The sequence below is a fragment of the Echeneis naucrates genome, chromosome 20 (assembly GCF_900963305.1).
Source record: "Echeneis naucrates chromosome 20, fEcheNa1.1, whole genome shotgun sequence".
In the NCBI taxonomy this organism is placed as follows: Eukaryota; Metazoa; Chordata; class Actinopteri; order Carangiformes; family Echeneidae; genus Echeneis; species Echeneis naucrates.
The window spans coordinates 11,676,100-11,687,293 of record NC_042530.1 but is presented as its reverse complement, the minus strand read 5'-3'; the positions used below and the strand labels follow the sequence as shown (position 1 = coordinate 11,687,293).

The following is an 11,194-nucleotide window of genomic DNA, read 5'->3' as shown; positions in this document are numbered from 1 at the left end:
CAGAATCTGGAACAATTTGCCCAGCTGCAACTTTTGCGGGCAAAACTTGAAAATAAGTACAACTTGTCTGATGCTGCACATTCCAACTAAATGTTTGCATAATTGAGAGGACAATGGCTCCTTTTATGGTAGACCAAACCATAAACTGCCCCAACTAGTCACAAGGCACGCTCAAATGTCTGTAAGCTGTTTTTATCCGTCACATCTTCATAGCACTTGCCACGAACCCACAGCGATCTGGCTTCTGGAGGTTTACTGAAAAATAGCTGTCTTCTGGCTGCTTTACACAAAACGAATTCACAGAAAAAAAGACAGCAGAAAAGTCAGGGGTTATGAGCTTGGTATCCCTTTCATTTATTGGCACAGAATGAATGTACAGCAGATACTGAAATTGCTCAGACTGTGAGCAACAGACCCAAAGATATGCAGAGAAATTAAAAGCATGGCTGAAAACATAGGAGCAGAGTAAAGAATAATAAGAAATGGAAACTGGGAAGTGTACCGAGTTTGATATAATCGTAACTAATTTCACTTTCTAACACCATCCTTATAACATTAACTTACACGTTCTGCTGCCATGATTTAGCCTGTAAATGATTCTAATAGTGAACATCCAGCAACTGAGAGGCTTTTGAAAGGGACGGATCACTGTTCACGTCACAAAAAGATCCCTCGGCCGCTGGGTGCTCTTTTTCCTCCCTCTGTGGCCTCCCTCCCTCTTGCTCTCTCCAGAAGGCCTGTGGGATTGTAAGGTTTGAAATGACACACAGTGGCTGACTGTCGCCCAGGGGCCTGGGTTCTGGCCTTGGCTGGCTGGATCTGTGTGGCAGCTGGTGAGCCCGCTGCCCTCTCTGTGGCCTGCAGCATCAACAGTGGTGGTAGTGGGTCTGATTGGAGCCTCACTCTGATCTCTGACTCTGCGGCTGACGCTCAACTGCTCACTGCTGCCCACACAACTGCTGAGGAAGTGGGATACAGCGGGACGTATTCGGGAACGTGCACACGTACGCACACACTAAACTGTCCAGTGAAATGACTGGAAGTCAATGTGACAGACATAAAATACACAAAAAAAGCAAAACACCAGTCCTGATAGGGATGAAAGCTGACCTGCACAACCTTCCCTTCCAATACAACCATAGGCTACCAATCAAGAAAAATTGCAAACACAACACAATAATGTAACTTCTTCACATTGCTACTCCCTTAATTTTGAAGCAGGATTAAGACTTCAAACCTCTTAGAGCCGTTAAGATTAAATTGTCCAAAAGTTGATCGTCTTTCATGCTTCAAGCATCAACTCTTGATAAAATACTAAAAGCTTCGGCATTTTTAAAGAATATGAACTCAACAGTATTTTTACGATGAAGATCCCTTAACTGTGACTTCTTTTTTCCCCACCATGTACCTTGTTTTTTTTACTCATCTTGATAAATATGTTTTAAAGGTAATTGAAAAGCAAACAGAGTTCAGGTACCATATGACCAGGGAAGGAACAAAAGCCGGAATAAAAAAAAAACAAAAAACCTGACATTGTGGAAACTAGAGATGTGTTAGACTAAAGAATTAAAAATGTTGTTTGTTGGCCATAGGGTTAGGGAAACACTATTTTGGTCTGGGTCTGATCATGTTTCAGTGGTGCCTGCTGGTGTAAATTCTGTTCCTGAGCACAACTACTGGAGAGAGGTGGCGCCGGATGCCAGGGTAGTGCTGGATGTGGTCGAACCACCGTGTCACATTCACATACTGCTCCTTCTCCTGGATGGCCAAGTCTACCTAGGTACAAGATGAAAGAGAGCAAAAATTTAGGCCATATCTGTAAACATCTCAACATCTGAAAGATGGAGGACATCATGGTGCTAAGATGGTGCCTGAATCCTGATTTTTATTGTAATATTAGACTTCGTTCAATATTCATCAATTTATAATATATAGTAAGTCTGAACAGCTTCTGATTTGATGGACAAAATGAAAACTGACCGTGAGGCTTCTTAATTGTGAAAAACCTTTAAGGTTATCAAAAACTGTCTGCTGCACATCAAGATATTTTAAGGGCAATTTAGATAGAATTCATACTAAAAGATAATAATAAATAGTAATGGTAATAAATTAAAGACAAACAGGAAGTGATAGAATGTGTTTCAGAGGCCTTTCGTCCTGGGACACCTCCAGGTCAAGGGGATATATTTAATTTTTCATTCACTTAACTCTTCTGAATCAAATGCCAAACTGAACCGAGCACTGGCTGTGACTATAATGGAGTGTTTGTTCCTAATATATTATCACTTAGCATGAGACTTTAAATGATCAGGTGCAGAGCTCACAAGCCTAATAACGAGCGCTAAGGACCAAAGCCCCTACAGTAAGTCAGGGTATCCTGAGGACACATTTTAATGGATGTATTCTTCATTAGGTCTTGCTGCAGTTCTGTGCAGTCTGAACTCCAATCTCACATCAGCCATTTGTTTTGTTTTATGCATTGTTATTGAAGTCATTCATAATGAGTCCTGTTTGCTTTTTGATGCGTGTAAAGTGTTGCACAGGCTGTATGTGACAGTATATCTCCTGATGAGTTTCAGTGAGGCAGTCCAAGCCAAAAAGACAGGGATTTTTTTTTTTTTTTAAACCACTACATCCCTGAATATTAAGAAAAACGGGGAAATATGTAAATTACTATGAGTTATCAGGTCTGGAGCATCGTACAATGTCTTGCAGTTTTGTAAAGTAAATATTAGTCCAATTTATTGAAAGAGGACAAAAAAAAACAACACTTAAAGAATAAAAATTCTAAGGGAACTGAAAGACAACATTAGAAAAAGGCCATGGGCAAACCTTTGGGTCAAAATTAGTTACAGATAGAAATAACTGCTTTGCAGATGGCAAACTCTCATTAAAACACTCGGTGTGGGGAATACAATGTTCGTAGTTCTGTGTATTTTCATTATTTAATCAACTGGTATGGGTCACTTTCATAAAAAAAAACCAAAAACAATCCAGCCTAAAACTATTTTAACATTGGGGCTCAATGCCTGTGTCATGTTGTTTTTCCATGAATTGAACATCAGGACTGGCTGAGGTTAAGGGTTGGGCAAGCTGATCCTTTGGCCCCAAGGTTAAAATGCACAATGATTCCAAACCAAAGTGACGCTCTTTTGCCTCTTGGGAGGAGACAAGCGTGCATCTCCGCCACAACCACTGACATCTCAACATGTGATGTCCCCTGCCTCCATCTCATTTCAGCTTTCCCATTTTTGAACTCACTTCTTTTTTCTTTTTTTTTTTTAAATCCTACAAGGCATAACAAACTTACTTGTCTCTGGTCTGAGGCTAAAGACATCACTTTGTGCCACATCACTTTATTTCTTTGAAGGCAAGTGAGAATGTGTTTATGAGCTGTGTTTACTGCAAACTTGTTCTTGATGCCCTTTGGCCATGTGACTGGTCTAATTGTGTGTTATGAACTGTGACAAATTGCTTATTAACATTGTGGTTTGATGGAAGTAAGCACTGATAGCGAGGCAAAAGGAGGGATGGGCCGATGGATGGGTGCCTCCTAATTGGTGGACACAAGAAATCTATCAAATCTTTCCCCGAGTATAAAACTCCACAGGACTTTGGGAAAGTATTCTTCTACATAATTCTTTAAAGTTTAGTTTCAGTCATTATTATTCACCAAAATATTTACATGCACCTTAAAGAGTTTCTTAAATGACAAACACTATATGGTAACTTCAAAAACATGATATGGAGAAAAAGGCAAAGTGTATGAGAACTGTTTCATGTCTTGAACATTCCACTTCCAACATCTGAAACCACGAACCTATTTTTCACAAATCCACTTGATTAGCTTAATCAATGTCTTAGTGTGACATTTAGGGATGAACCTTTCAGTTTTCTATTTCTTTCTAACTGACATCAGATAAGCATTAAGCAATCATTAAACATGGAGTGGCTTTTTTTATTTATTTTTTTGTTTTGCCTTTAACCCTTCATCATTACAAATACACAGGCATTAAACTGAACTAAACATACACAGAAATAGGACAAAAGCCCCTCACACAAGGTCCTTTTATCCACACTGTCTCAGAATAAAGCATCAGTCCTCCACTTGGCTAAAAAAGGAGAAGAGCAGAAGAATCGATTCTCGATCTATTCAGAGAAATGTTCTTCAGGTGTGAACAGCCAGACTACTGCTCCTGTTGGACTGGAACTTATGCACAAAATAAAATAAATAGGCCAGGGCTACTTCAGTCCTCGGCAGAGCGAATAGGATGTCTACTACTTTTTATTCAAAAATAGCAAATATTGATGTGTCGTGTTAGGACATTTTCAATGTTATCTAATAGTAACAAGTTATTTGATTGTGAGGAACTTAAATCTCGCTACAGTTTTAACAGCAATCTCAACAAGTGAAAGCAGTGAGAGGAAAAGCAACTTACTATGAGTGGCTGGATTCCATAGTACATGAGGATATCTGCTAAGGTGAACTGGTTTTCTGCCAGGTAGACCTTGTCTTGCAGATACATGTTGAGGTCCTGAAAGATATGATTTCAAAACTTTATGAGCTATACAACAGAGCTATTTACTTATAATGAATTATTGTATTATGTTCCATACTTCTAGACAAACACACTGGTCTTGTTGGTCATCTTTAGTGTATTAACTGGTCAGGTGTTCATGAGGTTTTTTCATGTATACTCCCCATTGTTACTGATATTGCTACTGTATTTGCCTTTTGTTCCATGTCACCTACAAATATCACTCATTCACTCTGTGACGCCTTGTGACAGAGTCAAATTTATTCATTATCTGGGAAGTGAAAACACGAGATTGCAAAGCTGTCAGAGAAAGCTAAAGAGAGCATCTTGTTTGCAGCTGTGACATAAAAATAAATGAATAAAAAAAAACCCTCAATGCATATTTCCATTAGTTAGCACTGTGTGTTAATCAGACATGTTAAGTTTCCAGCCTGTCAGACTGATGCTCCTTCACTGATCTATGAGGCCGCTATGGAAAAAGAGCGCAGTGGGTCAACTTGGGGTTCTCCTCAGCTGATGCATCAACTCATGGACTTTTAGGGGACTGTCCTAGATCCTGGCTTATGCGTGTTATGCTATGTTAGTAATATGTAACCTTAGGGGGTATAGCATCTCTCCCCATGACTAGCGACTTACTACAGATGTGTACAAGAAGACAATTTTTTTTTACCGAACTACCAAAGGACAAAATCTAATGAAGCTGCCCAGCATGATGTGTATTTTTCAGCCCATGCATGTGCGTTCAAAGTTCTGTGTGGAAGTGCTGGTCCCAGGGGAAAGGACCATCTTTAGCACTTGTACATTGTGTGAGGGAAACACTCCAGCATATAGAACATCTTGGGGGCAAATGGAGTTATTGTGCAGCAAGAGTGGGTGATGCCAAACAAGGCATGAAGACTGCAGACTTCCTCCCCTTCCACAATCAGATCCGTGCTTTTCTTAGCCTACAGCCATGGAGCTGAAGCCCAGTCAAGCGTCAGATGAGAGGCCGCTCTCTTGCCACACCCACACAGAGCATGGTGATCCAAACTTGGTTTCTTCTTGATCTGCCACCAACTTAACTGTCTACCCCTATAAATAGATACATACGACAGGTATCGATTGTGCTGAGGGAAAGCTGTCAAAGCTGCTGCTTTTCACATGCGCATCTTATTATCATTGGTACATTCATGTAAAGTAATGCTAGCAAAGTGAGTAGCAGGTTTTAGACAGAGCACCTGTGTACTGCAAAAGTTACACTTTCAGACTCTTCTAGTCTGTACAGGACCTATTCATCGGGCAAAAAAGTCAAGATAGCAGAGAAACTGAATGAGTAGATAACAGTAACTAGGACTTATGGCTGAATAACAGGGGCCAACTCTCAGGCCTCAACATCTAGGTCAAACATTTCAACATTGATAGGATACCTAATTCAATCCAACGCCAGGTTAAACTTTACCCAGCACTGACATGAAGCATTCGACAAAATAGATCATTTCCAAATAATCAAATCAAGACCTCAAAAGTAATGCTGGGAAGGGGGGGACCTTGGAAATGTTTTTCAATACGAAATATACGCCCTAAAATGTAAATTGTAGCTCAGGTTACTGTAGCCTTTTTAGTGTACTTATTTTGTGGATCTAGCTTACTGCTCAGTAATCACTGTCTGTATGCAAGTTACTTATATTGTTCCATGTTATGTGTTTTTTTATAGTTTTTATATGATTTTAGCCTGGTGCAACTCAAATTGCCCTTTGGGACATTAAACAAAATTGAACCTGAAGGCTGCAAAGCTGTTACACATCCATAATCTGAAGAGCATCAACAATAGCTGCACAAGTGCAACATAAAGACAATATTTTTTCCACAAAAATTGAATATAAAAAATTAGACGTCTTATATTTCAGCAGGAAACAATTATAAGCTATACTTTTTAAACAGAGAGCGTATCAACGTATACTGAATATTGATGCTGAGCACTGTGGCTTGTTTGCAGCCTTATTGTTAGCAGGCCAGAAACTGTTTCAAATCTGTCTATAGTGATTCTTTTTAATCAGCCAAAACTGGGCTGAACTTGGAATTCCTGAGAAGTCATGAAACGTGCTTCAATTCTACAGAGGAAATATGTTGACAAGTGGAAATGAGTTTAGTGTCTACTAATGCATTTACTGCAGATATTAACTGGGGAGAGAGTCTGTCAAACAGCCAAGAAGTACTTCCATCAGAGATGATAAGCTCAAATAGACAAGTTGGAAAAATGTTAATTCCAGAAAAAATTATTCAAAAGGAATGGACCTTTGACAGGAAGTCATTCAGCTGTCAAGTGGCCACAGGGAGAGTGAGATGTCTACAGACATCCAAGCAAACAACGGTTTTGTTGAGAAGCCAAACACTTTTACTTGTCAAATAGCTGTGGGGGAAAAAATTGTAGCTCAAATCCATTACTTAGTCTTGATTTACAACTATTTTGTATAGTGCACAGTGCAATCACTCACAAACATGTGAAGGTTTACTTAAGGTTATAGACCTCAGTCCATCAGTGGCCATATGTGTTCTTCTTTTACTCCCCAACACTGCTCAAGGGGGTGGCTTTAGCCGTGCGTGCAGTGTAGCCGTGACAAGGGGGCAGGGGTGAGTGCATGATTTGATATTGATTCGATAGCATCACACTGTTCAACCTTACTACTTACATTGAGTTCATTTCATGCCTTTGTGTCAATTTACTTCTGACACACGTCTATATAGATAAGAACATCTCCAGAGGTCCCAGCAGGCACACAGTTCCTGTCTGCCATTGTGACTCCACACAGACCATTTCCCATTGTTGCAGACTTTCTATACATCTGTTCCAGATACAGGGACCTCTGAAGCAAACATAACTTTCTGGTGGCACCCATTACTTTTTTGGAAAACTGAACTTTAATGGGAAATAAAAGTTCTGGGGCAAGCCAAGCCTAAGCATTGGGGAATCTGGGGAACACATATGGGTCTGGCTTATATGTCCTGTATGCCACCAGGTCTGACAGCTTTCCTCACAGTAACCCTTACATCTGAAATTGTGTTTTCTGTCTTTCCTTAAGAAATGCATAGATTTTTTTATAAATAGAGATATCAATCAAAAATTGAAATCATACAATCTGTGATTAAGTAAAAGGTTCTGAAAATGTTTGTGCACTTCTTGTTGACTAAACATAAATAAGGAATTGAACTCACCCACTGCTAGCCTAATTAGTTTGAAGTGAGGTGACTAACTTTACCTAACATTCAACTTTGGGTTCACGGCCAAAGTGGCATGACACATACATGACATTATTATTTTTAAGTCTGAGCTTGAAAAATTATGATTTTCTTATTCACATCCTAGGGTGAGAGGTTTTAAGAATGTGTGTGGTTGACAGTTTTCTTTAATGTCTGGACAATTTAATGGAAGATGACTCGTGTGCTTGACAAAAGAAGAAGTTTGTTTCAGTTGGAGCTAAAGCAGCAGGACAGAACTGGGGCCAACGGGCACCAGAGCTGAGCTGCTCAGGGCAGCTTCTTTCTGTAAGTGGCACCATTAAAATATTTAAGAGGCCTGTCCAGATAGCATGCTGCCACACAGCATGACTCTTCACCCATACCACACACACACTCTCGTCGGTGACAAGACATCGCCATGAGGCGTCTAGCATCCAACAGACCAATGGCTGATGATCTGTTTCATTCTGACTGGCATCAGGCATATTAAAGCATTTTTCTCTGTCATGTGGGCCTATGTCACTGAAGGGCAATACATCAGTCTGTATTCCTGTCTTTTGTAACTTAACAAGACCAATGCTTGTAAGGAAAAAAGAGAAACTGAGAAGCTTTGTATCAAGATAGCCTGGGATGAACTGAATTAAAATCAAACATGCAGATAATTTGCAACCATTGAGGCAAATCAACAGGAATGTCAAAGAACTAGGAAATATTTGCTTGAAAATCAACTTATCTACCTTCAGGATGGTCTTGATGTCATCCTTTGTGCAGTTGTTCAACTTAGTGACTCTGTACTCCAGCCACTGCTGCACTACGGCTCTGCTCTCTGCAGAGTCACCCAACAGCTCTGGGCGCTTGGCTTCTTTCACCAGGTGACAGGCGACTGTCACTAGTCCCACCAGGGGAGGGCCAGTGTTATTCTGTAACACAGGTACCTGCAGGCAGAGGTGACACAGAGAGAGGGCAGTGATGGATGACGAGAGAGGAAAAAAAACCCCATTTCATTTTACAAAATTCAACGACGATTTCAACACATCTTATACCAGGCACTTGACTTGCACAACCTTGATTACGCTCTCCTGAATGCACAAATGTGTAGTCATCAATACTTCACTTTATCGAACAGATTGATAGATATCATGTGTGGAAAACACGAGATCGTGTGTGAGTGCACTTTAGATATGGACGCAGGATACACGGATAAAGGCCAGATATCGCTTGGCATCCTTAAAGATATTGAAACTATGCATTTAGTTGTACCCTTCCACCACTTTCCTCTCAATCATCAGTGCCTAAGACACAAACTTCACCACCGCACCCATAGACGATCTCTGACTGACAGCTCACTGCACCCCTCACTTTGTTTTACTGGGCATGCGCAGAGCATGGAGCCGTTTCCATTGTGTAAAATAAAGCTGTCGTCGCGTACAGTATCCAGGGATTTACTCTGAATATCATCCCATCTAATGTGTGAAGCCAGCGGGTATCGCCTGATAACACGAGGTAAATATGTCAACAGCTCTGTCCACATTTACAACGCGCGTGGCTAGCTGGTTAGCATTACCATGCAAGCTAGTGTTAAACAGTTTGCAAACTTCCAGTCAAACAAACTCGCAGTTTAAAGGCAGTAATGGACGCCACGACAAAAATCCATCACGTCACCTTTTTATCCCCTTGAGTACTGTACTTGTTCGGCTTTTTAAGTCCTAAATATTTCTCCAGCGACGACAGCTCCCTCAGCGCCATGTTTCTCACTGACGGGGGGGCAGAGACTGCAGCGTGCGTCAGACCTGATTGGATAAGAGTGGCAACTTCCGCCCATCGTAGTTTGACTGACTGCAGACTCAGCCAATGAAATCACAGAACCGGATTCTATCGTTACGTTGCATCAGTGAATGAGCCATCATAAATAATTGAATGAAATATTCAACACTGGGTGAAGCTCACATATGAAGCAGGGAAATTGACGTGTCGTGTTTTCAATTTATGTTTTTGTAAAAAAAAAAAAAAAAAAAGACAAAATTGAAAACATATTTGCCAATAAATATTTATTGCAGATAGAGAAGTCTTGAGAAATCTGAGAGTATTCCATCCTCCATCTTCTGAGTCATCAAAGATAAGTGTTGGACAGACCAGCCAGTTCACAGCAACATGTCTGGTTTGTGGTTGGACAATCAAAGTTCAAGTTGCAGTTTTGTAAGTTCTGCAGCAAAGTTTCATTTGACGTTATGTGTGTTGTGTCTGTTTTGATCTTTGCTCAGTGTCTGTTCCATTTCTCATGACAAGTCATCACCTGCCAGTCAAAACTTGGCTTGCCAACTGTTATCCAGGTGTGTGCGTGTTAGTTTGTACATGTTTAAGGATGTGTGACACTGGAGAGAGTGACAGCTGGGCTGAGATGTTAGACCAGGAGCTTTTCTATTCCGTCCCCAGTGATTCCTCATCCTTGTAACAGCTCACCTGGATGACTTGGCTTGAGCTGATGTTCATGTGATTTTTTTCTCGATTTCTATTGATTAATTGATTTATTAACAAGGAGCTGATGGGTACAGAGGTGTGTATTTCCATTCTGCCTACAAGAACTATATTTACCTACAGCTTTGTAGTAGAAGTGTTCAGATCCTTCACTTGAGGAAAAAAAGTAAAAGTATGTGAATCACTCCCTTTCCCTGAAAATCCTGAATATAGAAAATAACTAAAGTAAAAGAACATAAAGTATATTGTTTAGTCTTTACCATGTCATACTACTTATTTATGCTGTATTTTATGAAGAAACAAACTAATTAAGCTAAACTAATTAATGTGTATTAATTTAATGTAGCTGGTCAAGATCATATACATTTTAACAATTTCATCATGTGTTTGTTCCTATCAAATGAATGTACTAGAGAGAGTAACAATATTTGCTGATTACAAATTTACATGAAATGTAAATACTGAAGCAAGCATAAGTCAAAATGTCGCCTAAGCACTGTGTTTGATTGAATATATCGTATGTGTTCAGTTAATTTTCATCATTGGATACAGGGAAAAAAAAATACAACAAATAAGAGGGCCAACTGATGCAGCTGCAGGAAAAGTGAAAGTCAAGCCATGCCTTTCCAATACTGTCATATGGTTTGAGCCACAGCGTGACACACTGCACCAAAGCATTAGGTTTCACGTAGCAAGTCATCTGTGAATATCTAGCACACAGAAAATATATCAGCTATGAATACCTGGGTTCATCTAACACAGCAATTTAAAACTGAGCCTCTTGATTCTCATATAGGAAGCAGCTTCACGTTATGTGAGCTGCTTTGTTTCATAGATGTTTATTGCCTTTCACATCCACTTTATTCACGTCATTTCTTTTCATTGCATGCAGTAGATATAAAAGAGCAGATGATATTTTTAAACCCACTTTGTTGAGAAAAAGCTGTCCCAGAAAACAAATTAAT

The 11,194-nt window shown here is 39.9% G+C and overlaps 1 protein-coding gene across 1 annotated transcript; it reads right to left on the bottom strand.

The window, feature by feature from the left end:
- Positions 1-323: 323 nt before the first annotated feature.
- eef1e1 (eukaryotic translation elongation factor 1 epsilon 1) lies at positions 324-9,517 on the bottom strand. The gene is made up of 4 exons (XM_029529132.1): positions 9,417-9,517; positions 8,492-8,689; positions 4,440-4,535; positions 324-1,776 (listed from the first exon to the last, which is right to left on the bottom strand). The coding sequence occupies exons 1-4, from the start codon at positions 9,498-9,500 to the stop codon at positions 1,633-1,635; spliced, it is 522 nt and encodes a 173-aa protein (XP_029384992.1). The 5' UTR covers positions 9,501-9,517; the 3' UTR covers positions 324-1,632.
- Between the last annotated feature and the right edge of the window lie 1,677 nt (positions 9,518-11,194).

Bases quoted from the DNA above. Each gene is read 5' to 3' on its own strand.
- eef1e1 (XM_029529132.1), bottom strand. From the start codon at position 9,500: ATGGCGCTGAGGGAGCTGTCGTCGCTGGAGAAATATTTAGGACTTAAA. The intron at 8,690-9,416 runs GTGACGTGATGG...CTCTGCCTGCAG, and splicing joins GTACTCAAGGGGATAAAAAG to GTACCTGTGTTACAGAATAA. The intron at 4,536-8,491 runs GTAGATAAGTTG...CATATCTTTCAG, and splicing joins ACATCAAGACCATCCTGAAG to GACCTCAACATGTATCTGCA.